This window comes from Prionailurus bengalensis, chromosome C1, assembly GCF_016509475.1.
Source record: "Prionailurus bengalensis isolate Pbe53 chromosome C1, Fcat_Pben_1.1_paternal_pri, whole genome shotgun sequence".
Classification (NCBI taxonomy): Eukaryota; Metazoa; Chordata; class Mammalia; order Carnivora; family Felidae; genus Prionailurus; species Prionailurus bengalensis.
The window spans coordinates 152,040,374-152,062,935 of record NC_057345.1 but is presented as its reverse complement, the minus strand read 5'-3'; the positions used below and the strand labels follow the sequence as shown (position 1 = coordinate 152,062,935).

At 41.2% G+C, this 22,562-nt stretch overlaps 1 protein-coding gene across 1 annotated transcript in view; it reads left to right on the top strand.

Annotated features, from left to right (window-relative positions):
- DPP4 (dipeptidyl peptidase 4) overlaps positions 1 to 22,562 on the top strand; it is a 79,265-nt gene that overhangs the window by 2,329 nt on the left and 54,374 nt on the right. The window contains exons 3-5 of the mRNA XM_043576902.1: positions 20,087 to 20,182; positions 20,593 to 20,684; positions 22,032 to 22,112. Coding sequence (XP_043432837.1) covers positions 20,087 to 20,182; positions 20,593 to 20,684; positions 22,032 to 22,112 — 269 coding nt within the window. The remainder of the gene's footprint in view (positions 1 to 20,086; positions 20,183 to 20,592; positions 20,685 to 22,031; positions 22,113 to 22,562) is intronic.

The window sequence follows — 22,562 nt, the reverse complement described above, 5'->3', positions numbered from 1 at the left end:
TGGAAGAATGGGTATAAAGCTGTAACTATCAGAACTTTCCTTAAGGAAACTTGGAAGGAACACCAAACTTTGATGAAGCCACTTGAAATGGGCAGTGAGATGGTCTAGGAGACTGGGTCAGCCAAGTGCCTTCTAGGGGTTGGTCGGGTTAACTACAGGGATTTTGCTTTGCCGGGGGAGCATGCAGACTAGAGAGGGGCTGTCTTGCCATTTCCTGAAAACCACACCTCGTCTTTCCCCCCCCCCCCCCATGAAATTTGGACAAATATTTCAAGAACATTCTTTTGGTGGGGACTTCTCCAGAGATTCCTGTGTCTCCATCTAAGTATTATGATTTGGTAAGATAATTTAGAGAGGCTTGAGCAGAACAGACTTGCCTGTGGATTAGAAGGAGTACTTCTGGGAAGGTCTTCTCATAAGAAGTTTCTTCTGTGGGAATGCTTGAATGGTTACTATCAGTTTCTGGGGATAAGGTTTTCCAGAAAACATAAATGCCTTATGAGTCAATACAGAGACACAAGGGCACATCCTCTAACTGGATTATAAAAGGGCTCCTAGCAGAAGAGGAGAGTGGGAAGCAGCGAAAGAAGTTTGATTTTTAACCATAGATGATGAAGAACTCCAGGAGAATTGTGAGCATGCCTGGACTGTTGGACAGGGCAGTGGGTACAGGGGTTGAGCAGGGCAAGGCTAGAGGGGAAGCAGGGAAGTGTCCTAGAAGACTGATGGTGCACAGCAGAATTTGGAGACTATAGGGCTACTCAGAAATGTGACCAATTAGACTTTGGTAATTGATTAAACATACAAGGAAGAGGAGGGTGGCTAAGGATGTTGCCCTTGGGCAACTGGGTGGATATGTGGTATCATGGGGTGCTTTGTTTATGCTTACACACTCAAGTTCTCTTCTCATATTTCTTAGTTGGAATGTGTGTATATTTGAGGAGGAAAGGGAAATCCTCTTGTTTCAACTCCTGCTTTAAAGGGGCAGAGATGAAAACTAAGGAATGTGGCATTATCATTAAGTTCACGATATCATTCCTGGGCTGTGCCACAATGAAGAGCAGCATTCTTACAAAGAATCCAGAGTCATCACCCAAGAAATGTTCTCCATATTGTCAATCTAAGTTTAAAGTTAAAAAGTACTAGGAAGGAAAAGGGGATAGGAAGTGGGAGAGAGCAAAGATAAATGGAAATAAAAGGAAGGGAGGGAGGAAGGAAGGAAGGAAAGGAGAGGGAAGGGGAGGGAGGAAGATTTTGATAGATCATGCAGAAAGCTAAGAAATAAACAACCAAAAGAAAGGAGGAAGAAATGAGCAAACCCAAGTTCATCCTCTGAGAGGTTGGTTTAAGAGAAGGTTAAGTGTTTCCATATGAAACACTGACTTTAGCGGAACTAAACACACCCAGAGGAGAGAGAGAGTGAAAGAGAGGCATAAGCGTAATACTTCTGTATTTTTTTTTTAGAATAAAAACTCCCTGAGGTCAGGAATTATGCATGTCATCAAGCAAAATTAAAAGCTCACCTCCTTCTGTATGTATAATAAAGGATTGTATTTTGTTTTAAACCCTTCATATATCCTATTATAGAAGGATATTACATTTAAACGTTCAGTTTCCCAGAGAATCCTCAGTAAAATATATAAATATAATGAAAGTATAGAAATCCTCATGGCTTAGTGGTAATAAAATCTCTGACTCAATATTGGTGAGCCCTTTATTTCCCCTTTCACATTGTATTATAGGCTGGGCTTTTGAAAGATTTATCAAATAGTTTTATTATTGTATTTGTTATTTGTCAAATAGTTTTATTGTTGAGTTTTATTATGGGATAGAAACGTACCTGTTCTTCTCTTGTTCTTTTCACTGCTTTAGCAGTAAATTTCCTCAGTATCTTCTTTCAGTGCATGGGAAATTTGACTGCTCACCCATCCATCAGTAGTAAAAGGAAACCCAGATGTGAAGGAGACAGGAATACTCAAAGAAAAGATAATATCTATGAAGTTTGCCTGAGGAAGTCCAGTATCTATTCCAGGTTTAAAAGCACATAAATGAGGCTGAATGAAAGCTTTGTATATTTCAGGGGACAGTTTCTAAACAGTGAGCTCTGTAAAAGCTCGGGTTGACTCCAGCTAGCTCAGTTAACTATTGTCAACCTTTGTCAAGTGCTCAGGAGGTCAGTGGGTTGGTCTTTTTCAGGCCAGCTATTGTGGCTCCCTAGCCACAGTATGTGCCTTAAATTTCTCTTATACATCTTGCCTCTCATCCCAAAGTGGATCAGAGAGAAAAAGGCAAGACTGTTTGCCCAGTTGATGGCTAGAGAAAAACAACATAAAATGACTGATTAGAGCTGAATCAGTGTACTTAAAGTGCTGATGCCCATGGGAAATGTGGCCATAAATACACGCAGGACCACCTTGCTTATGGAAGAGAAAGTATGCAAACATGTAATAATAGCTAACGTGTTCACTCTGTGCCAGGTATTGGGCAGAGGGCTCTCAATATGCTTTTCCTTTGATCCTTAGGACAACCCTTTGAGAGACTATTATCATCTCCATTTTTACAGAAATGTAAATTTTACTTTGAGAGAGTCCTTTAGTTACTTATTACTGCATAATGAATTACCTTGAAACTTAAAACCACAAACACTTGTTATCTCACAACTTCTGTGGGTCAGGAATTTGGCAGTGGTTTAGGTGGGAGGTTCTAGCTAAAGATCTCTTACGAGATTTTGATCAAGATGTCATCTGAAAGCTTGACTGAGGCTGGTGGTTCCACTTCTAAACTCTCTCATGTGGCTCTTGGCTAAGACATCTCAGTTCCCCACCATGTGGGCCTTTCCATGGCATGTTAGGGTAGCTGGCTGCCCGTAGAATGAAGGATCCAAGAGAGCAGCCAAATAGGAAGCCACAGAGCCTTTTATGACCTTGCTTCAGAAGTGATATGCCAGCACTTCTGCTGTATTATATTGCTCGCACAAACCAGCCCTGATACAGTGTGAGAGGGCATTACACAAGGGCATGAATACTAGCAGCAGAGATCATTGGGGACCATCTTAGAAGCTGGCTACCAAAGAAGTTAAGAAACTTGCTCAGAGTTCCACAGAGTTGAAATTCACACTCAGGCAACACGACTCCAGAGCTGATGCTCTTAAACTTCAAATCATTCTTCTGGTTTTGATCAAGTATAAAATTAATGTGGCCATATTAGCATAAAGTTACAATTTCCCACGTATATGCCTATATTATAATTTCATGGCTGCTAATCCCTGATGCCAAGTGTTCTGAGGAAACACACCTGCCTCTGGTACCTCCATTCCTATATAAAGCCGTGGACAATGACGTCCAGCTTGGGCTGATATCCTACCCTGTGGACTGGTCTTATTAAGTATCTTTACTAGTAGTAGGTCCAGATTTGTTCTTTGCACTCAATTACACTTACTTTGTTTCTAATGCATGTTATGTTATTTGATTTGATCTTCCCAGAACAATCCATTAAGGTATTATTATCTTGACTTGTTACACTGAAGTTTAGGGCTTTGTGAATAAGTACTAGAATTTGGAAATCCAAACCTTTTGACTTTTAGCCTTCCCTGAGTCTGCTGATTTCCATCTGTAGCTGTTTTAAAGAAATGCTTTGGTGGGAATTTTTGTAAGTGAATGATTAATCATTGCTTTATGGTTTGATACCAATTCCCTTTCATTGTTGTAAATCAATTATCTTGTAAATATTTTTACCTTTAGTCTTCATAGCTCCAGCGTGACCTCTAAAAGAGGGTGTGTCTCTTAATTTCAGAGTAAACTAAAACCACAAAATCAGAACTTCTGAGTTAGCTGTGTTCTTTTTTGCCATGTACTATATTTGCAGCTTCATATTTCACTTCAAAATTACAGCTTTCTATGAAGTTTTCTGAACTCAATTATAAAGCATTTGGTTTGGTTACCTGTATACATTAAGTGTACATTTCTTCATTATTTGGTTCACTGGGGAAGCAAGTAGACCCGTGATCTTGGGTCACATATTTCAGCATCTAAGGGCCAAGAAGCAGAGGTAATTCCAAGCAGAGCCAAAGCCAGCAGGGACTTTGTTCCTGGCCCCCTGAGAACTAGGGTGGCTCAGGGTGTATAATGAAGGAAGAGGAAGCAGGAGGGGTATTAAGTGGGGACGACCTCATTCCCCTTGCCTGACTTCACACTGGGTACCTCCAGAACTGGCTGGGTGGCCCCTGTGGCCTTAACATGGTCTCTGTGGGGCTGAGAACCTCTTCTTATTTTCCTCAGTTGTTGTAAAGCTCCATCTACTCAAGCTTAAGGTCACAAATTTCATGGATGGCTCTTATTCTCTGCTGTTTTCCTTTATTCTTTTATTTTCAGGCAGGAAACTTATAAGATTTAAAACCTCCTGAGGCCTAAGGTCCTGTGATGGCCAGATGCAGGATTTGTTAACTCACCAACACGTATCGAATACTTATGCATGTCAGGTGTTATTGTGGGTATAGGGCATCTGGCCCTAAACAGTAGAGATGAGGAGCCTTCTCCCACGGACCTGTATTTTTTTTTCAACATTTATTCATTTTTGAGAGTGAGAGAGACAGAGCACGAGTAGGGGGAGGGGCTGAAAGAGAGGGAGACACAGAATCCAAAGCAAGCTCCAGGCTCTGAGCTGTCAGCACAGAGCCCAACGCGGGGCTCAAACTCACAGACTGGGAGATCATGACCTGAGCTGAAGTCAGAAGCTTAACCGACTGAGCCACCCAGGCACCCCCCATGGACCTTTAATATCTACAGGCAAGTAGTCGGCAAGCACATGAGTAATTTCAGATCATAATGGTGCTAGGACAAAAATTAAGTGTGCTAGAGAAGGTGGAGGGACACAGAAAAGGGGTTTCTTTTTATTCTAAGCATGAATGTGGATGATCTTAATTCCATTTTAAAAATATGTCTCTCACTCTGAGTAGATAATGGAGGTGAGTGGGGGGAATTTGTGAGAGATGATGGCAGATTGGACAGGGTGGTAGTATTGGAGATTTAAAAAAGAAAGCAGAATATACTTTGGAGGTAAAACAATGTATGGTGAAGAGCAAAGTGAAGAGTGAGGGAAGGAGCAAAGATAAGGATGACTCCTTGAATGGCTGTCTTCATAGTTAAAGTGGGGAACTTTTTCTTGCTCTCGTGGCTCTATCTTTCCCACAAGAACTAATCTACAATGGTTCCTCTGAACTAATGCCTTTGTCCTACCGTGTCACTTCAGGGATCAGGAGGCAGGACTCAGAAATGCCTTCTACACTGTGCACGTAGCACATACTTGTCAACAGATGGTAATTCTCCAATTCAGCAAATATTTATGGAGCATCTTCTAGATGCCAGGAACTTTCTTATCCACTGGAGATATAAAAATGATAGATATGGCCCTTGTCCTAAAACAATTCACCATATAAAAGGAAGCATAAACATTAACTATGGTAAAAAGGGCTAAGTGTCCTTCTAGTAAATGATCCAAGTGCTATAGATGCACGAAAGGGCAATGATAAATGCCGCCCAGGGAAGTCTGTACAGAAACCAACCAGGCATGAAGGATTAATCATTAATGGACTTAAAGACAATCCTTCCAATACTGGAGCCACTAGACTGGCTTCCAGGCATACAGTTCACCTACAAGTTTAGTCCTCAATGGTTTATGGCCCTTGATTCTGTATCAAACAGAATGTTTCTGGCGGCAAGTAACAGAGTACCCAGCCAAAATTTGTTTAAAGTATGGAGTGTTACTATTGTACTGTTATTAGCATCTTACATAACTGGAAGTGTAGAAATAATGCCACTCTAGAGTCTGTTAATGCAGTGGTTTAACAGCATCCTCAAAGGCCTGGCGTCTTCCTGTCTTTTCAGCTGCACCCTTCTCAGACTGTTGGCTTGTGTTCTCAAGTGTGTCCTTTTGGGGTCAAGCACATCATTGCTCACATAGCTGTTTTGCAAGGGAGAAGATGATGCTGTTTTTCATTCATAGTCTGTTCTATCAGGGAGGAAAAGCTTTTCCAGAAGTCCCTCAGCCCAAGGCAGACTTTCTCTCACATCTCATCGGCCAGATTTGAGTCACTTGTCCATTCTAAACTAATCACTAGTGGGGGGTGGGGTATGAATTTGTGTTCTGGAGTTTCTTTGGAACTGGAGTAATCAAGACTCATCTTTCTGGGATGAGGAGGAAACTTCTTCCTTAACACATGGCAGGGGAAGGGTAATTACCTAAATTGAATTGGGAATTCCAAAAGAAAGAAATAGCCGGACACAGGGTGTCTGTGTAGGCATATCATAGATTTTATCATTCCTTTATTTTTGTTACATTGAAAGATTTAATTTGCTAACAAAAGAAAGTAGATGTCAACTACTTTGGCCAGCTCTGAACTCCAAAGAGTCTGATCATATAACTCTCCTTCCCCTCTTCTCATCTTCTTTCCTAACTGCCTGAGTTTATGGCAGAGCAGGGTATTATTATCCTGAATGTATTTTGACCCTAGTACTTGCTTTTATCATGGTCTCCAAAGTGACTAAGGATGGGGAGGAATTGTATTTGAAATATTTAAGATACGAATCTGAGACAGCAGAGCGGGTCAGAAACATCTGAGGAGAATTACTCTCATTTTTTTCGTTAAAAAGCCCACACAAATTGTCATATTTTATTCAATTCACAAGGTGAAAAGGTAGCAGAAAGAGTCAACAGAAATTTTAAAAAGTAATGTTTAAAAAAATTTTTTTAACGTTTGTTTATTTTTGAGACAGAGACAGAGCATGAACGGGGGAGGGTCAGAGAGAGGGAAACACAGAATCTGAAACAGGCTCCAGGCTCTGAGCTGTTAGCACAGAGCCCGACGCGGGGCTCGAACTCACGGACCGTGAGATCATGACCTGAGCTGAAGTCGGCCGCTTAACCGACTGAGCCACCCAGGTGCCCCAAAAAGTAATGTTTTAAATTACACAGTAAACATTAGACCTGCAAAAGTTGACCCAGGAAGGTAGGATTTGAAATAACTAATGGCCATAAAAACAAAATACAATAAGTAAATAAAAGCAAACAAGATAGCCTCATAGTGTCTGGATTTTATGACTCAAATCTTTGTTGTTAAATCTCCAGAGGGGGCAATTAATCTACATGGTAATGATTTGATGAAAATGAAAATGGTTTGTACTGAAAAGCACATCTAGACCCCAACATCAGTGGCTTCTTGTAAAGCCTGGAAATCCCCATGCTCCCCACCTGCTCCCTTGCCTACCTTCCTAGTGGACTCTGTAATGTGTCTCCTCTCTCCCAGGCCCTAACATCCCCTCAGCTGATAACCTGGCTTCTTATTTTAATGAGTAAACAGGGCCATCAGAAGAGACTGCCCTCCATTCCCACCAGCCCCTCTGAGCATTCACCCACACTTGTCCCTCCCAGGGTGCTGGGTGAACTTTCCTGGCACCTGCCTGAGGCCAGATCCTCCTTTGGGCACTGATTCTGCCCTTTTTTCTTTGCCTAGAAATAGGACTTCAGTTCTCTCTTCTGCCCTCTGCATCCTCATTTTCTCCTCTCCATCTAATTGTGTTATAACCTCTCACATGAGAAAAGAAGTGAAGGGAAGGCAAGGGAAGGGAAAAATCTTTTCTGGATCCCACATCCCTGCCAATCACCAGCCCTTCCCCCCACTCCCCCGCCACCGGCCCTTTCCCTTTCCCTGCTCTCTTTACCACAAAACTCCTCAAACAGCTTTGTGTTATCTCTGTCTACAGTTCCTCTCCCCACGCTGTCTTAAACCCACTGCAACAAGGCTTACCCTTACTCCACCACTAACACAGCTCAGTTCTCCTCAAGGTCTCTAACCTGTGTGCTGCTAACAGCAGAGCCCTGTTCTCTATGTGTCTCACTGTCCTATCAGTTAATCATCCTTTCCACCTCCCCCTGGGTTTCCACTCTTCTCCTGGTGTGTTCCTTCTACTTCACCACATGTCCCCTCCATTCTCCTTAGAAGTTTCTCTTCCTGTCTGACTTCTAACCTTTGACCAACCAGGGCTCCATCCTGGAACTCCCTTCCTTCCTTCCTTCCTTCCTTCCTTCCTTCCTTCCTTCCTTCCTCCCTCCCTCCCTCCCTCCCTCCCTCCCTCCAGCCCTCCCTCCCTCCCTCCCTCCCACTAGGTGATTTCATACACTCTCATGGCCTTAAACACCATCTGTAACCTGACATGCCCCAATTGCCAGACCAGATGTCTTTTGGGACCTCTGTGTACATATGTATGAGCAGGCATCTCCATTTGGATGTTATTGGCATCTGAAAGCAACATTTCTCTGAACTCCCCCTAAACCTGTTCCTCCCTTAGTGGACCTCTTCTCGGCAGATAGCAATTCTGTTTCTCCAGTTGCTGAGGCCAAAATCCATGCAGTTTCCACTCCACAGACCCACTTATATTCAACCTCCAATTGGTTAGCAAATCCTGTCACTTCTATCATGTTCTTTCAGAATTTGACCGTACCTCACCACCTCCACTGCCACTACCCTGGTCCACAATGCCATCACCTTTCACCTGAATTTTTACCAAAAAATCTTCCTATTTCTTTTTCTTTAACTTTTCTACAGTGCATTTTCATCACAACAGATAAGGTGACTGTGGTAGGCAGAACTCTAAAATGACTCCTTAAATTTCCTCCCTTCTCCCATGCACTAGCCTCTGAGATACATTATGATGGATTTAATTCTGGCGATTAGGTTGTTCTGTGGCACGGTCCACTTCAAGAGAGGGAGATTACCTAGGTGGGCCTGACCTGATCATATGAGCCCTTAAAAAAAAAAACAGAGTTTTTCTGGCTGTTCACAGAAGGGGTAGTCGGAGGTTTGAGGCACAAAAAGGATTTTTCACACCATTGCTGATTTGGAGGGCCCACGTGACAAGGGATGTGAGAGGACTCTACGAGGTGAGAGCAATCCTTGGCTGAGAGCCAGCAAGGAAACAGTGACATCACTCCTACACCCATGCAAAACTGAATTCTGCCAACAACCTGCATGATCTTGGAAGCAGCTTCCTCCCCTCTCTCCCCGAAAGCCTCCAGATGAGGGCTCAGCCTGACTAACCCCTGGATCTCTGCTTTGCTAGACCGTGGGCAGGGAATCCAGCCATGCCAGGCTGGAATTTGACCCACAGAACCTTGAGCTAATACACGGGTGTTGTATTAAGCCACTATGTTTGTGTCATTTGTTATCCACCAATAGAAAACTGATACAGTGACCATTTTTAAACAGAGGCCTGATCACATTCTCCTCTGTTCAGACCAGTTGGATGAGTCTCCATCTTTCAGAGTAAATACTGGAAATCTGGATGGCCAGAGAGCCTATGTGATCTGAGCCTCACTGCCTCTGCGGGTTCCTCCCCTGTTCCCTCCTCATCATTTAAGTACCTGTCCTCAGAGGTTCTGTATTTGCAGATATTTTTGCCAGGATTCTTCTTCCCCAGGACTGTCTGTTGCTTATCCCCTCACTTCGTTTAGGTCTCTGCTAAAATGCCACTTTATCCCTGGGGCCTACCCTCACCAAATTACTGAACACGGTCCTCTCCCCAAACCTGACCCTCCATTTCCCCTTCCCCGCTTTATTTTCAATGTGGCACCTATCACCACCTCACATATGGCATATGGCATTATGTACTTACTATTTGTTCCTATGTCCCCCCATTTGAATGTAAGCTTCCTGGGAGTAAGAGTTTTTCATGTTTTGTTCACTCTTATGTCTCTAGTGCCCATGACATCAAGGAACAGCATGTTTGTATTAGTTTCTGAGGGCTGCCGTAACAAATCAGCACAAGGTGCATGACTTAAAACAACAGAAACTTATCATCTTATGGTTATGAAGTCTAGATGTCTGAAAGCAAGGTGTCAGTAGGGCCATGCTCACTCTGAAGGCTCATGGGAAGAAGTCTCCTTTGTCTTTCTCCTGCTTCCGGTGGTTATTGGCAGCCATTGGTGTTCCCTGGCTTGTAGCTAGATCACTCTGATTTCTGCTTGCATCTTCACATGGCCTTCTTCCATCCGTCTCCACATGGTCCTCTCTGTCTTCCAGGTCAGCAATAATATGTCTTCACATGGCCTTCTTATAAGGACACCAGTCATTAGATTTAGGGCCTGCCCTCATCTAGTAGGACCTCGTTTCAACTAACTGCATCTGCAAAGACCCTATTTCCAAATAGTTACATTCTGAGGTTCCAGGTGGACATGATTTTAGGGGGAACATGTTTCAGCTCAGTACAGCCTGGCAAATATTTGGCGAATTGAAGGAATCATCTTGAAGCTCATGCAAAAAACATATTTTTTGATTAACATTTTAATGTTGCTCTAATTCTGATTAAAATACTTACATTCATAAATATGGAGTCAAGCCATCCATTTGTAGAGTACAGTGCTAGCAGCTGTTTGATGAAGATAAAATAATCCTTCCAGCTTACTTATAGTCTAGTTAAGACAAGACTGTTCAGATTACATATTTAAATAATGGTGTAAAATTACTTGATTAGCTGGAAAAACATCGGGTGCAGAAAATAAGCACCAAGGAAGACGAGGAGGGAGAAATGAGTGCCATGTAAGTAGTAAGGGACAGATCCAGAGGCATGAGAAGGGACAGTGAGAAAATGAAGGCCACCCGTGTGGATTGTTTACTTGAGACGTTTGCTAATAAATACAGGGAGAGAAATAAAGAGATAGCTGCAAGGTCAGGTAAATATTTTTTATCATGGCTACATCCTGTGCATGCTTAAGGACAGGGCAGAAGTAACCACTGAAAAGACCGTGGAGATGCTGAGGGAGAAGAGGTGAAAACAAAGTCCCTTGGGATAAAGAAGGCAAGGACTGGAGACACAGGGCGGGCTGGCTTCTTCCTCCAAGTGCTGAGGAAAGGGTCGGTGGAGGGGTGGTAGGAGGGGCATAGCACAGAAGTGGGAAGCATCGTGGGGAAGAGGCCCCTTAGAGTAGCTTTTGCTATAAAGGAAGAATTGTTGGATCTTTTCATTGGATAAATCCATATTCTTTTGAAAATGGGTACCGCAGGACCTGATTTATTTAGGGTTGTGTTATGTTCTAAATCTAGGGAACATGAAAAGAAAGGAAGAAAAGAAACTTGCTAAGTTCCTAGTTTTCTGATTCCTTTTTATGAGTTCAGGGAAAAGATAATGAGTTTCTGGATGCACCAGGCAAGAATGAATGACGGTGGTATGACCTCCTTTCCAGGAAGTCACAAAGTTTCCACTTTTAGTAACAGTCCGTAGAGAAAATTCTGGGGTTTTCAGAAAGAATTGGCACCCCTTTGACTTTGGAGCACTAGGACAAATTGTGTTCTAATGCAACCTACCAACTCCTCAAGCCCAAATGATATTACCAACCTATCTATCTGGATTCAATGCAAACGTTGAATTTGAACACTTCCATAAAGTCTAATGTATCCATCTATACCAATTCACAAAAACTGCCAGCATAGAATCTACCATATGCAACCACCCTCCGAAATATTTAAGGTGTTTAGAAGGGTGGTAATAACCATAGGCTTCAGAGCCATATTGCCTGGTTCAAGTGTAGCTTCGGCACTTAGTAGCCATGGGACTTGAATCCACTTACTATCTATGCCTGTCTTCACCTCAGTTTCCTTACCTGTAAAACTGCGATGAGAATAAGTTATTAAATGTACAATGCCTAGAATAGCCCAGCACACTGGAGGAACTCTGTAAACATTTGTAGTTATTATTCTTTATGTATTTTTAACTCGTATGTTCTTTTAACAGTCTCAGAGGCAGGTGCTATAATACTAACACTTGTCTCACAGAATGCTGGGAAGGGGGATGTTTGTGGCAGTTTCGTTTTCTGGTGATCATTTTTCCTTATATCCTGGCAGACAAACACTTAGCACAGAGTGGCCTTGTTGATTATACCCATAAATCTTTCTGGAAAATTCTTCAGCAATTCAGTATTAGAGCTTTCAGCTTCACCAAATGCTGATGTTCTCCAACACCTTCTGTTGATATCTGACTGCAACTACTTTTGAGTATTTCTCAAGAGAAACCCAGCTCTTTGCTAAAATAGCTGCGTGTTTCATGGGCCTGTGAGCCATTTATCCATATAATTTATACATTTCCACCTTTCAGTTGTTTCTTGTCACCTGGAATTACACTGGTTTAATGTCAGTCAACATCGTGGGCGTAAAAGCCTTTATTTATAAATATGAATTTGGGCTATTATTGTGCCAGTGTTTATTCCCAGAAGGGTCCTAACAAGAGAAGAGGAAGTGACTATGAAAATAAATGAATGAATGAATGAATGAATGAATGAATCACTTTTCATTTCAAAAAGGAATAAAGCAGCCCTGATGCCCTGTTTAGTGCAGGTTTCCTGTGTGGGCTTCCTGGGGTGAAGGCAGAGTGAGTCAACCCAGTGCAGACTGGGTTTAGATCAGGAAGTCCTCTGGCCTTGCACTTATTTGCCAGTGGCTATAAATACCTTCATCTTGACCCGAATTTTGAGGCATGAATATTCTGCTTACTATCACTTTTCTGCATATATATTGGAGTCTTATGCTGATATTGTTTCAAGGCAATTAGAGTTTCAATTCAATATCTGTCTTTCAAAACTGATCTTGGGAGCAGTTTTGTTTCTGTTTTTTTTTGTTGCTTACAGTTTTGAGGAATGTATACACAGTGTGGTCAAAGGAAAGCTAAGTCTGGCCACCTGTTTTTATAAATAAAGTTTTATTGGAGCACAGCCACATCCATTTGTTTACGTGTTGTCTGTGGCTGCTTTCAGGCTACAGGCAGACTCAAGTAGTTGCAACAAAGAGGCCTGACCCACAAAGCCTGAAATATTTACCATCTGGCCCCTTAAGAAGTTGCCAACCCCAGGCCTAGATATTGGATTCTTAGAGACTATCAAGACCTTATTTTAAAGGTAAAATGTGTTAGTCCTTATATTGTAAAAATCCAATGGCATGAAAAACACAGAAATTGCACTCAGTGTTTCAGCAGTGAGATTTAATATGAAAATTGGTTGCACAGATTAAAGAGCAAAAGAGAAATTCTGAAGTAACCCAGAGACAGTAGCTACAAGAATGTGCCATCTTTAGGGGTTGGAAACAAAGAGGAAGAAGAAGGACACGGAAGAAGGCTCTAATGGGTGTAAGACACCCAGCTACTTCTGGCACCGTGGGGAGCCACAATGAGGCAGGACTGGGCATTCCAAAGGTGCTAGAGGCTGGACCAGGCGCTACTTCTGGGTGCATACCGACAGGATCAACAAGAAAAAGGAAGTCCTTCCTCTTCTCCTACTGGCCAACCTACTAACTAGACCCATCTGGCCAAGTGCACTGCACTTTGTGCTCCCACTGTCACTTGGAGTTCACTGTGCTGGTATTTGAAACCGTGTTACTATGTTTGTATTGTCCGTTTGTACTGTGTTTGTATTCATTCAACAAATACTTAGGGACAGTCTATTATATGCCAGGCACTATTCTAGGCTTGTGGTGATGTGATAGTAAACAAAACCAAACACAACAAAATCAGTGCCCCTATGGAGTTAACATTCAGTCAAATAAGGCAGAGAGTAAACAAGATAAGTAAAACATATGATATGGTAGATGGTGTCATTGTGAAGGAAAATAAATAAGCAAGAAGGCCCATAGAGAATGCCATGAAGGGGGTGGGAGGTCAGGTCTTAAATAAAGACCTGTGGGGGGTGAGGAAGGAAGTCTTGGGGATATTTGAGGGTAGGAACATTCCAGGCAGAGTGTACCGCAAATTCAAAGTCCTTGAGGCAGTAGTGGACTGAATCTGTCTAGGGAACAGCCAGGAGGCCAGTGCAGATAGAGATAAATGATATGGGAGGTGGCGGGGTGGGGGGAGGAGGTGAGGCTGGAGTCATGACAGACAGCCTCCTACTAAGTTGTTCCCTTTATCCCAAACTGTTGCTATTCTGGGAAATATGAATTGTGACATTTGGTTGGCCTTTCAGAGCGGACTTTTGAAACTATGGTGATTATATACCTAACAAAACTTTGGTCATCTGACACTCTGATCTTACAGTAAATGCATGGAGGGTATACTCCCAGGTTCTACAGGCTCCAGCTCAGTGGCCATGCATTTATCAGATATCACTTGGTGTACCTGGGATGTTTCTCTTATGAAGTGAATCTGGCAATTATGACGATAGTCTAATGCTTCTTGTGTTTAGTAATCAGAGAAACATCACACTTCAAAAATTCTCCAAGTCACCAAGTTGAGTGTTTTTCCTCCCTGCTATAAAGTGCTGACTCCCACTATGGATGCTAAGGATGGCATGAGACATGTTAAAGAGAGAAAGCGATGTTCACTAGCACTACGCAAATAATTAGATTGTGCTGTCCTAGATGTTTTCTCAATGTGTCACTCTTAGGCTGTCTTACTAGGATCATTTGGGATATGAACATAATGAAACTTATTACTGTAACTATTATTTTATTGCAGATAAAGTGCTAATCTCTGCACTACTGCAAGGTACTTGAGAGGAAAGACTCCTCTATTTGTGTTTGTGTCCTTGTTGCCTAGCACATGCTTGAAACAAAACAACACAATAGTGTAGCATACTCTAAGAGACTCTTAAATAGAGAGAACAAACTGAGGGTTGATGAGGGGGGAATGCGTGATGGGCATTGAGGAGGGCACTTGTTGGGATGAGCACTGGTGTTATATGTAAGCGATGAATCACGGGAATCTACCCCCAAAATCAAGAGCACACTGTACACACTGTATGTTAGCTAACTTGACAATAAATTATATATATAATTTATATAAACACACACACACACACACACACACACACACACAATAGTGTAGCACATCTGGAGGGATCCCTAAATTCTAAATCCTCACCTAAGCATTTTGCATACACTATCTCATTTAATCACGGCACCTCCCCATGAGCTATATAATGGTATATTCTTGTTTCCTAATAGATTAAAAAGTTGAGGTCTTGAAAGATTCAGTAATTTTCCCAACACCTCAGTGCAAGAATTGGACCTAGGCTGGCATCCAAGCTCTCTGATTTCAAAGCCACCAGGGATCCAACACTTTATTGGTATTTGTTGGATTTATTCAGATGGGTGGTAGCCTGCATATGCTACTGGATAATACAGGGTCTGAAGGGCCTTCCAGTCAATTTCTTCTTTTGCTTCTTGATTTTGCTTCCTCTGTCCCTATGTCAGGGCTGCTATTTTGCTGTGGCAAATTCTAAAGTAACACTCATTTTATTTCTTTAGCATCAATACAAAATGTTAACTGATTACCATATGGAACACAAGAACTCCATAACCAGATATCTTTTTCCTGTGTTTTAACAACTTAATGAGTTTATGATCCGTGAAGAGCACATTTCTTTTTAGTTGCATTGCATTAGCCACTTATTTACCAAAACAGTTTGTCTTTGTGAAGTAGAAATATTCACATCACAGTCTAATACAGACAGTTTATTATTCATAAATATAAAATATTCAAAATATTCTGTAATCATAAGGTAATGATTGGTCAAAGCAAGTCTATTCCATGGAACTAAACTACTTCCTCACATGGATCTTACCATTTTGGAAATACTTTCATTCTGAAATGATTTTGATCCTACTGCAAGACTTCATTAAGATACCACACACTTTGATGAGAATTTACTATTAGGTTGAATCACTTTACCACTATTTTGTCATTTTTGACTGATAAGAGTGACATTTTCATTTGGTTCAACCTAATAGTTGTTCTCACCAAGAAAGTAAAATCTAAACTTGCTAACCTTGATTTTGATTTTTAAATTAAACAAGACACGAATCTAAGAGTTTCTCTATAAGCTGATGGGTAACATATGATTAACCGCTTTGCTTGGCTAGCACGATGATTTGAACTGATAAGTCAAGTGAACGGCATGTCCCAGGCCCACCAGGAAAACCACACAAGCAGCCAAAGAGCTTCATCTGTTGCCACAGCAGTGCCCTGTGAGTGAGCAAGTAGACAAGGGAAAAGAAACATGAGCGTGTCCTGTAAGCATTTGACAGAAGAGGTTGTAACTTGGCAACAAATTATGAACTTGCTAAAGGTCAAAACTTGGACTTGGCACTCATGCCTTACAGAACTCGCTTATCTAGATGTTTCAAAAGTATCTTCCAATGTGCACTGCTTATCAAATGGCAAGGCAAAAAACAAGGAACATTTGTTGCTCTATTTGCTCCAGTTTAGCAGTGCTGTTCTGGGACTGGGTAGCCAGGATATGGAAGGCAGCTTGCAGGGTCATGGTAAAGTGACTGAATGAGCCTAACATAAACCAAGGGAATCCTGGCCCTTCACATATGTCCTGGGCCATAGCAGAAGTATGGCATCAGTGTTGATATTTGGAATATCAGCAGATGGATTAAAATCACACTGGGCCCATTGTGAGCAAAAAGGAGCCCCAACATGGTAGAGATGATGGGTTTGGGAAAGCTATGGCCTGATGAGAGAATGAGCTCAGCATTGTCTGAGACAGGAGAGAGGTGAGTGCTCAGTGAGTCATCCATCATGAATGTGAAGAACAACACCCTGGGGGGGGGGGGCAGGTGACATCACAGGGAATTTTGCTCAATTATTTTAATATTCCAGATTTAAGCGTGCTATCCTAAAAAGCCAGGACAAATACCATTCTGTGAGATAAGATAACATTGTATGTAGTCTGTTATAAGTACTCAGTCAATTCTCTTCTTACAAAGTCAAGAGTCAGTATATATATATATATATATATATATATATATATATATATATATATCTTAGGTTTTTCAGGCTGCATTAACAAAAATACCATAGACTGGGTGTCTTACACAACAAATACTTATTTCTCATAGTTTTGGAGGCTGGGAAGTCCAAGGCAATGGCAGATTAAGTCTCTGGTGTCTAGTGAGGGTCTGTTTCCTGTGTGGAAATGCGGGAGAAGCGGCAAGAGAGCACTCTGGAGTCATTTTTATAAGGGCACTAATTTCATTCATGAGAGCTCTACCCCCATGACCTAATCACCTCTCAAAAGCCCCATCTCCTAATACCACCACATTGGGAGTTAGGATTTCAACATGTGCATTTTAGAAGACACAAACATTCAGTGTTCTCCACTGTAAACGTGTGTGTGTGTGTGTGTGTGTGTGTGTGTGTGTGTGTGTGTGTAAATTGTTCTATAGCAATAGGTCTACCTAGATATCAGCGGGTAATATAGGACTGTGAATGTCTATAACTGTTTATACCTTGGGGCGCCTGGGTGGCGCAGTCGGTTAAGTGTCCGACTTCAGCCAGGTCACGATCTTGCGGTCCGGGAGTTCGAGCCCCGCGTTGGGCTCTGGGCTGATGGCTCAGAGCCTGGAGCCTGTTTCCGATTCTGTGTCTCCCTCTCTCTCTGACCCTCCCCGTTCATGCTCTGTCTCTCTCTCTGTCCCAAAAATAAATAAACGTTAAAATATATATATATATATATATATATATATATATATATATATATATATAACTGTTTATACCTTAAGCTGTACTAACTTTGGAATGTCTTTTGTGTCCATTTTAAACTAATAGCTCTTGATAGGGTATATATCCTCAATGGTATTTTCAAATAGTACTTGCTTTATAGCTATTTGATGTGTCAGAGAATGATAAGTTGAATACAAACAATTCAGGGTATTTAGTGAATAAATCTATAGATTTGTGGTTTTGCAATCCAATATGAGTTTCAAATATTTTCTGTAACACAAGGCTTTATACTTCCTGTTTGAAAGTTGGCATGTCCAAGCACCGGTTTTACCCATTTGCTATATCTCTGCTAATTTTCAGGGGTGAAATGCAAGACTGAATTGAAAAAAAAAACACATTAAAAAATCTTTAACGTATTTAGCAAACTAGGCTTAAAAATATCGATGAAGCAATAAAGTTTAACTATTGAAACTGAAAGTTTTGTATGCAGAAACAAGGCAATGTTATCAGATAAGATCCAAATAAATAAAATCTTAAGAAGATCCAAATAAAATCTTAATAACATCTTTTAAAAGAGCATTTCGTGTAAGAGAATTGCCTTTCCACAGACTTAAAAAAAAATTACATGAGAAGCTGCTACTGGCTTTTCAGTCCCCAAAAGAGTAAGAAGAGTTATAGGAAAGTTATGATGGTGGTTGCTTTTGTGACTGACTTATGTTTGCATGTATGTGGAAAGAACAGAGAATATGGAAAAACTCTGTCATCACTGGAGGCTCTGTGGTTGGGGAAGGAGCATTACACTGGATTTGTTAGGCTTGTAGAATGATATCCTACATGTGCCTACTATGGTATAGAACTGTGCTAGGTACTAAGGTTGATGAAAAACAAAAATCCAAGGCCCTGTCTTCAACAAATACATGGCCTCGCTAAGTATACAACACTGGTAGGCATGGAAAAATTGTTATCAGCAGAAGTTATTAAATGAGTAGTGTTGGGGCAAAAGTCAGAGGAGACAGCACTGAAGTCTTGATGAGAGAGGAGGGTGTTGGCAGGTGGAGGACTGTGCCAGCCTGGGAAACAGTTGGAGATGTTGTAGGGAGGAGGCTCAGGAGAAGGGGCAAAGTCAGAAAAGCCAAAGAAGGTTTACTGGGTTCAGTAGGCAATCAGCATGACGAGGTTAGAGGCTTAATGCACGGAGTGAGTAGAAATGACCCTGGAGAGTCTCATGCCAGACCGTGGAGGTCACGAGTGCCAGGCTAAGGAGTTGGAATCTTCCTGTGGGCATTGGGGAATCTGTGAAGGCTTTTGAAGAAAAAGTCACCAGGATGAAAGTGGATTTTAGGAAAACCATGCCAGAAGTGGTGCAGTGGAAGAATTGGACTGGGAAAAATTCAGGGTAGGATACCTGGAAGAAAGATTTTGCAGGAAGAATCAACAGGGTTAATAGGATGCAGGTGATGGTAAGAGAGAGAGGCATCACAAATGATTTTCAGACTTTGAAGTGGGGTCTCCAGTAACAGAATCTAAAACCACACACACACATTCCCTAGGGAAAATTATTTTCGAAGGAAGACAATTATCTTATACAAGGTAGGTCTGGGGTTAGCATGGGACAAGTCACTAAGAAGGCCCCACACAGCACTGGAAATGTGAGTTTAGGGTGTGGAAGACTAAGGTAGTGAGTACAGGTGTTGTTATGTATTTAAATGGGAAATATGCCTGAAGCCCAGGAAGTCCCCTTCTCCAGAGTCCTCTGGAAGGAGAGATGTAGAAAGCGAAGAGAAAAAAGCTGAAGATTGAACATCAGGGCATTTCTGCCTTTGAGGTCAATGAAGAAAAATAGAGTCAAGGAGGAGATGGAAAAATAAAGGCTAGAGACTGAGAAGGAGAAGCGAGGAGGTATCACAGAATCCAAGAGAGGGTTTCATAAAAACCTCCCCCAAGTTCAAGGAAAGATGATAGAAACAAAGGTCACTGAATTGGGTGCTCAGCAGGTCTTAAAGATCTGTGCAAAGCAAGAGAGCTTGGAAGTGAAACTTCAGGCCTCAAAGAAGGACAGTCTGGCCTTGTGCCCATCTACTGTGCAGCCACATGTAGCTACTGACCAGGAGTGTGCCTAGTCAGCCTGGATATGCTGTAATCATAGACGACATGCTGGTTTCAAAGAAGCAGTATAAAAAAGAAGAATGTGAAGGATCTCATTAATAAAATTTAAATATTGATTGCATGTTGAAATGATAATATTTTGAATATTTGGGGTAAATAAAATATGCTGCTGAAATTATTTTCACCTTAAAATCTTTAAATATGGTTACTAGAAAATGTACTTAAATTATATTTCCATTGGATTTTGCGGATCTAGACCTTATAGGGAAGCTCGCTAATATAGGCACTAACATAGCTCGGGGAGGTACACCAATCATATACGCTTTAACAGTTAAGTGCATTCACCCAGCCTGAAGTCTTTCAGAATGTGTTTTCCATTTTGTGAGTGTATTCCTGTATATTGTGACCAGTGTATATTACAGTGATCCATTTGTTTATTTTATCCAAAAGTTAGGTTATTCCATCTTACTGAACATTTGGCTCTTTTTTTCAACCAACAGATGATGCTGCAGCTGACAGTCGCAGAACCTACACTCTAACTGATTATTTAAAAAATACTTTTAGGGTGAAATTCTACTCCTTGCGGTGGGTTTCAGGTAAGGACTTTTTTTGGGAGGGGACAGATTTTTATGCTTGTGCTCATTCTAGTTAGGTTGTGGGGCACTTTTGTGGCCCTGAGAAGATATCCTTGTTTGGTTAAACCACATAGGAGAGTTGTTTTGTTTGTTTGTTTTTTTCTCCTTAAGCGTGCAAAGAGAAATAAAACCTTAGTATTTTTTTTGATACATACTATAAAAAGTTAAAAGTGAATTGAAACCTTGACAGTAACGATGGGGAAATGGATGCATACTAGTGTAATATCCATCATTTAATGTTTCTCTGACTTACAAATGCTTATTGAGTACTTGTGTGAATGTAAACATTAAGTTTTTACTGGATAATTTTTAGCTGATGAAGATATTTAATCATAACTTGAAATACTGATCTGACCATTTTCTTTCTTTAGATCACGATTATCTCTACAAACAAGATAATAATATCTTGCTATTCAATGCTGAATATGGAAACAGCTCCATTTTCTTGGAGAACAGTACATTTGTATGTTTAATCGCATAATTCATTCCTACTTTAAGGATAAATTCTGGGGATTTTTTTCATAACCTTTCAAATCATGAGTACTATCATTTCTCATCTGTTGAACTCTCTCTGCAGCATATGGCACAGTGGATCTTTCTCTTCTTCTTGGAATGCTCCCTGCCTTGGCTACTTTTTAGTCTCCCTTGACGATTCTTCCTCCTCTGCCCATACTCCTCAATGTAAGTGCCCCTCAGGGCTCTGTCTTCACTTGCTGGCCTCTGTCCCCACTTGGCATGCTCTCCTTCTGTGAACTTCATACACTTCCACAGCATCAGGGCTCTCCTTTTCACCTTGACTCTTGAATGCACACCTTCAACACTAACCTCCTGCCAAGATCGAAATCTTTTATTTCTAGTAGCTTGCTTGCTCCTGTCCACCCATGGCCTCAAGGTATTTTAAATTCAGTATCCCAAGTTAAACTAGTTATTTCCCCTTGACTCTCCCAGCAAACTGAAAGCACCCTATTCCTCTTCCTGAGTTCCCCATCTTGGTACGTAATGCTCTCCTCTGAGTCACTTAGGCTAGAAAATGAAATTCTACTCTTTAAATCCTCAGAATCCTCTTTGATTCCTGTGTGACCCCACCCCCATATTTAGCTATTCAACAAACCCTATCATTTCTCCCTCTGCAATGTCAAGTACCCCTCAGATTTCTGTTTCCATTGTAGAGTCCTGGTTCAAGGTCTTTTTCATCTGTGTGAGTGAGTATTCTAGCTTGTGTCCCTATCTCCATTCTGTAGATGAGACCATTGTATTGCCCAAGTCTAGGGCTGATGCAACCCTACTCATCTCATGTCAGATATCGTGTCAACCAGAGCATCTTTGTAAAGACAGATAAGATTCTATCACATCCATGTGCAAAAAGTCATTTATAGTTCCACTTTTTATATTTCAGTCCAAGATATTTTTTGAATTTTACATCCTCCCACCTTATATATTTTCTGATGTACCCTATACTGTGTCCAGGTTATGCCTAATCTCTGGATAGTCTCTTAATACGCATGCCCTTTCACACATCTGGTGTTTTGCTCATGCTCTTCCCCCTACTGGGAAATTTCTCTCTCTTTTCCTGATCCTTACCCTCATGGTGGTCTTTCGTTGGTTGGAATTAATCCTTCCCTCTCTGGTTCTCTAACCCTGATCACCATACACCTTGCACAATGGTCATTTGTGTCAGGGGATGTGCCATTTCTGGGAGCTCCCAAGGCATGAGCCACATGTCTAGAACCATACCTTGTACATAGTAATTACTCAATAATGACTGTTAAATGAAGCTGTTCAATTGTTCTTTTTTCTATCTGCTTGACAGGATGAATTTGAACATTCCATAAACGATTATTCGGTATCTCCTGATGGACAGTTTATTCTCTTAGAGTACAACTATGTGAAGGTAAAAGAAATGCTGTCTTACTATGACATTTAAAGAACCCTATGAACCCTATGAGTATGTTACTTTATAACTGATTTCAAGTTCACGAATATTTAAGATTAACACCTAAGTAATATAATAGGCACTAAAATCTCATTAATCCAGCATCAAAAGGAGCAATAGCCATTCTCATTCATAAAGGGTAAGTCCAACAACTGTTTTCAAAGCAGTCTATTTTTTGGTGTTTTCAAATACTAAAAAGTACAAGTAATACATTATAGATATAAAATACAAGTTAAAATAGAACTTATAATTTAAATTGTTTGACTTGCACATCCAGTAACAGAACCCCTTATTTCCTTTGTCTCAGCTTTATATATAGTAAACTCTCAGTAAGTATTTGCTTTAGAAAGAGTCATACTTCCTCTCCTCCAGAAGAGACTCTGCAGGGTGGTTCAGATCACCTCCCAG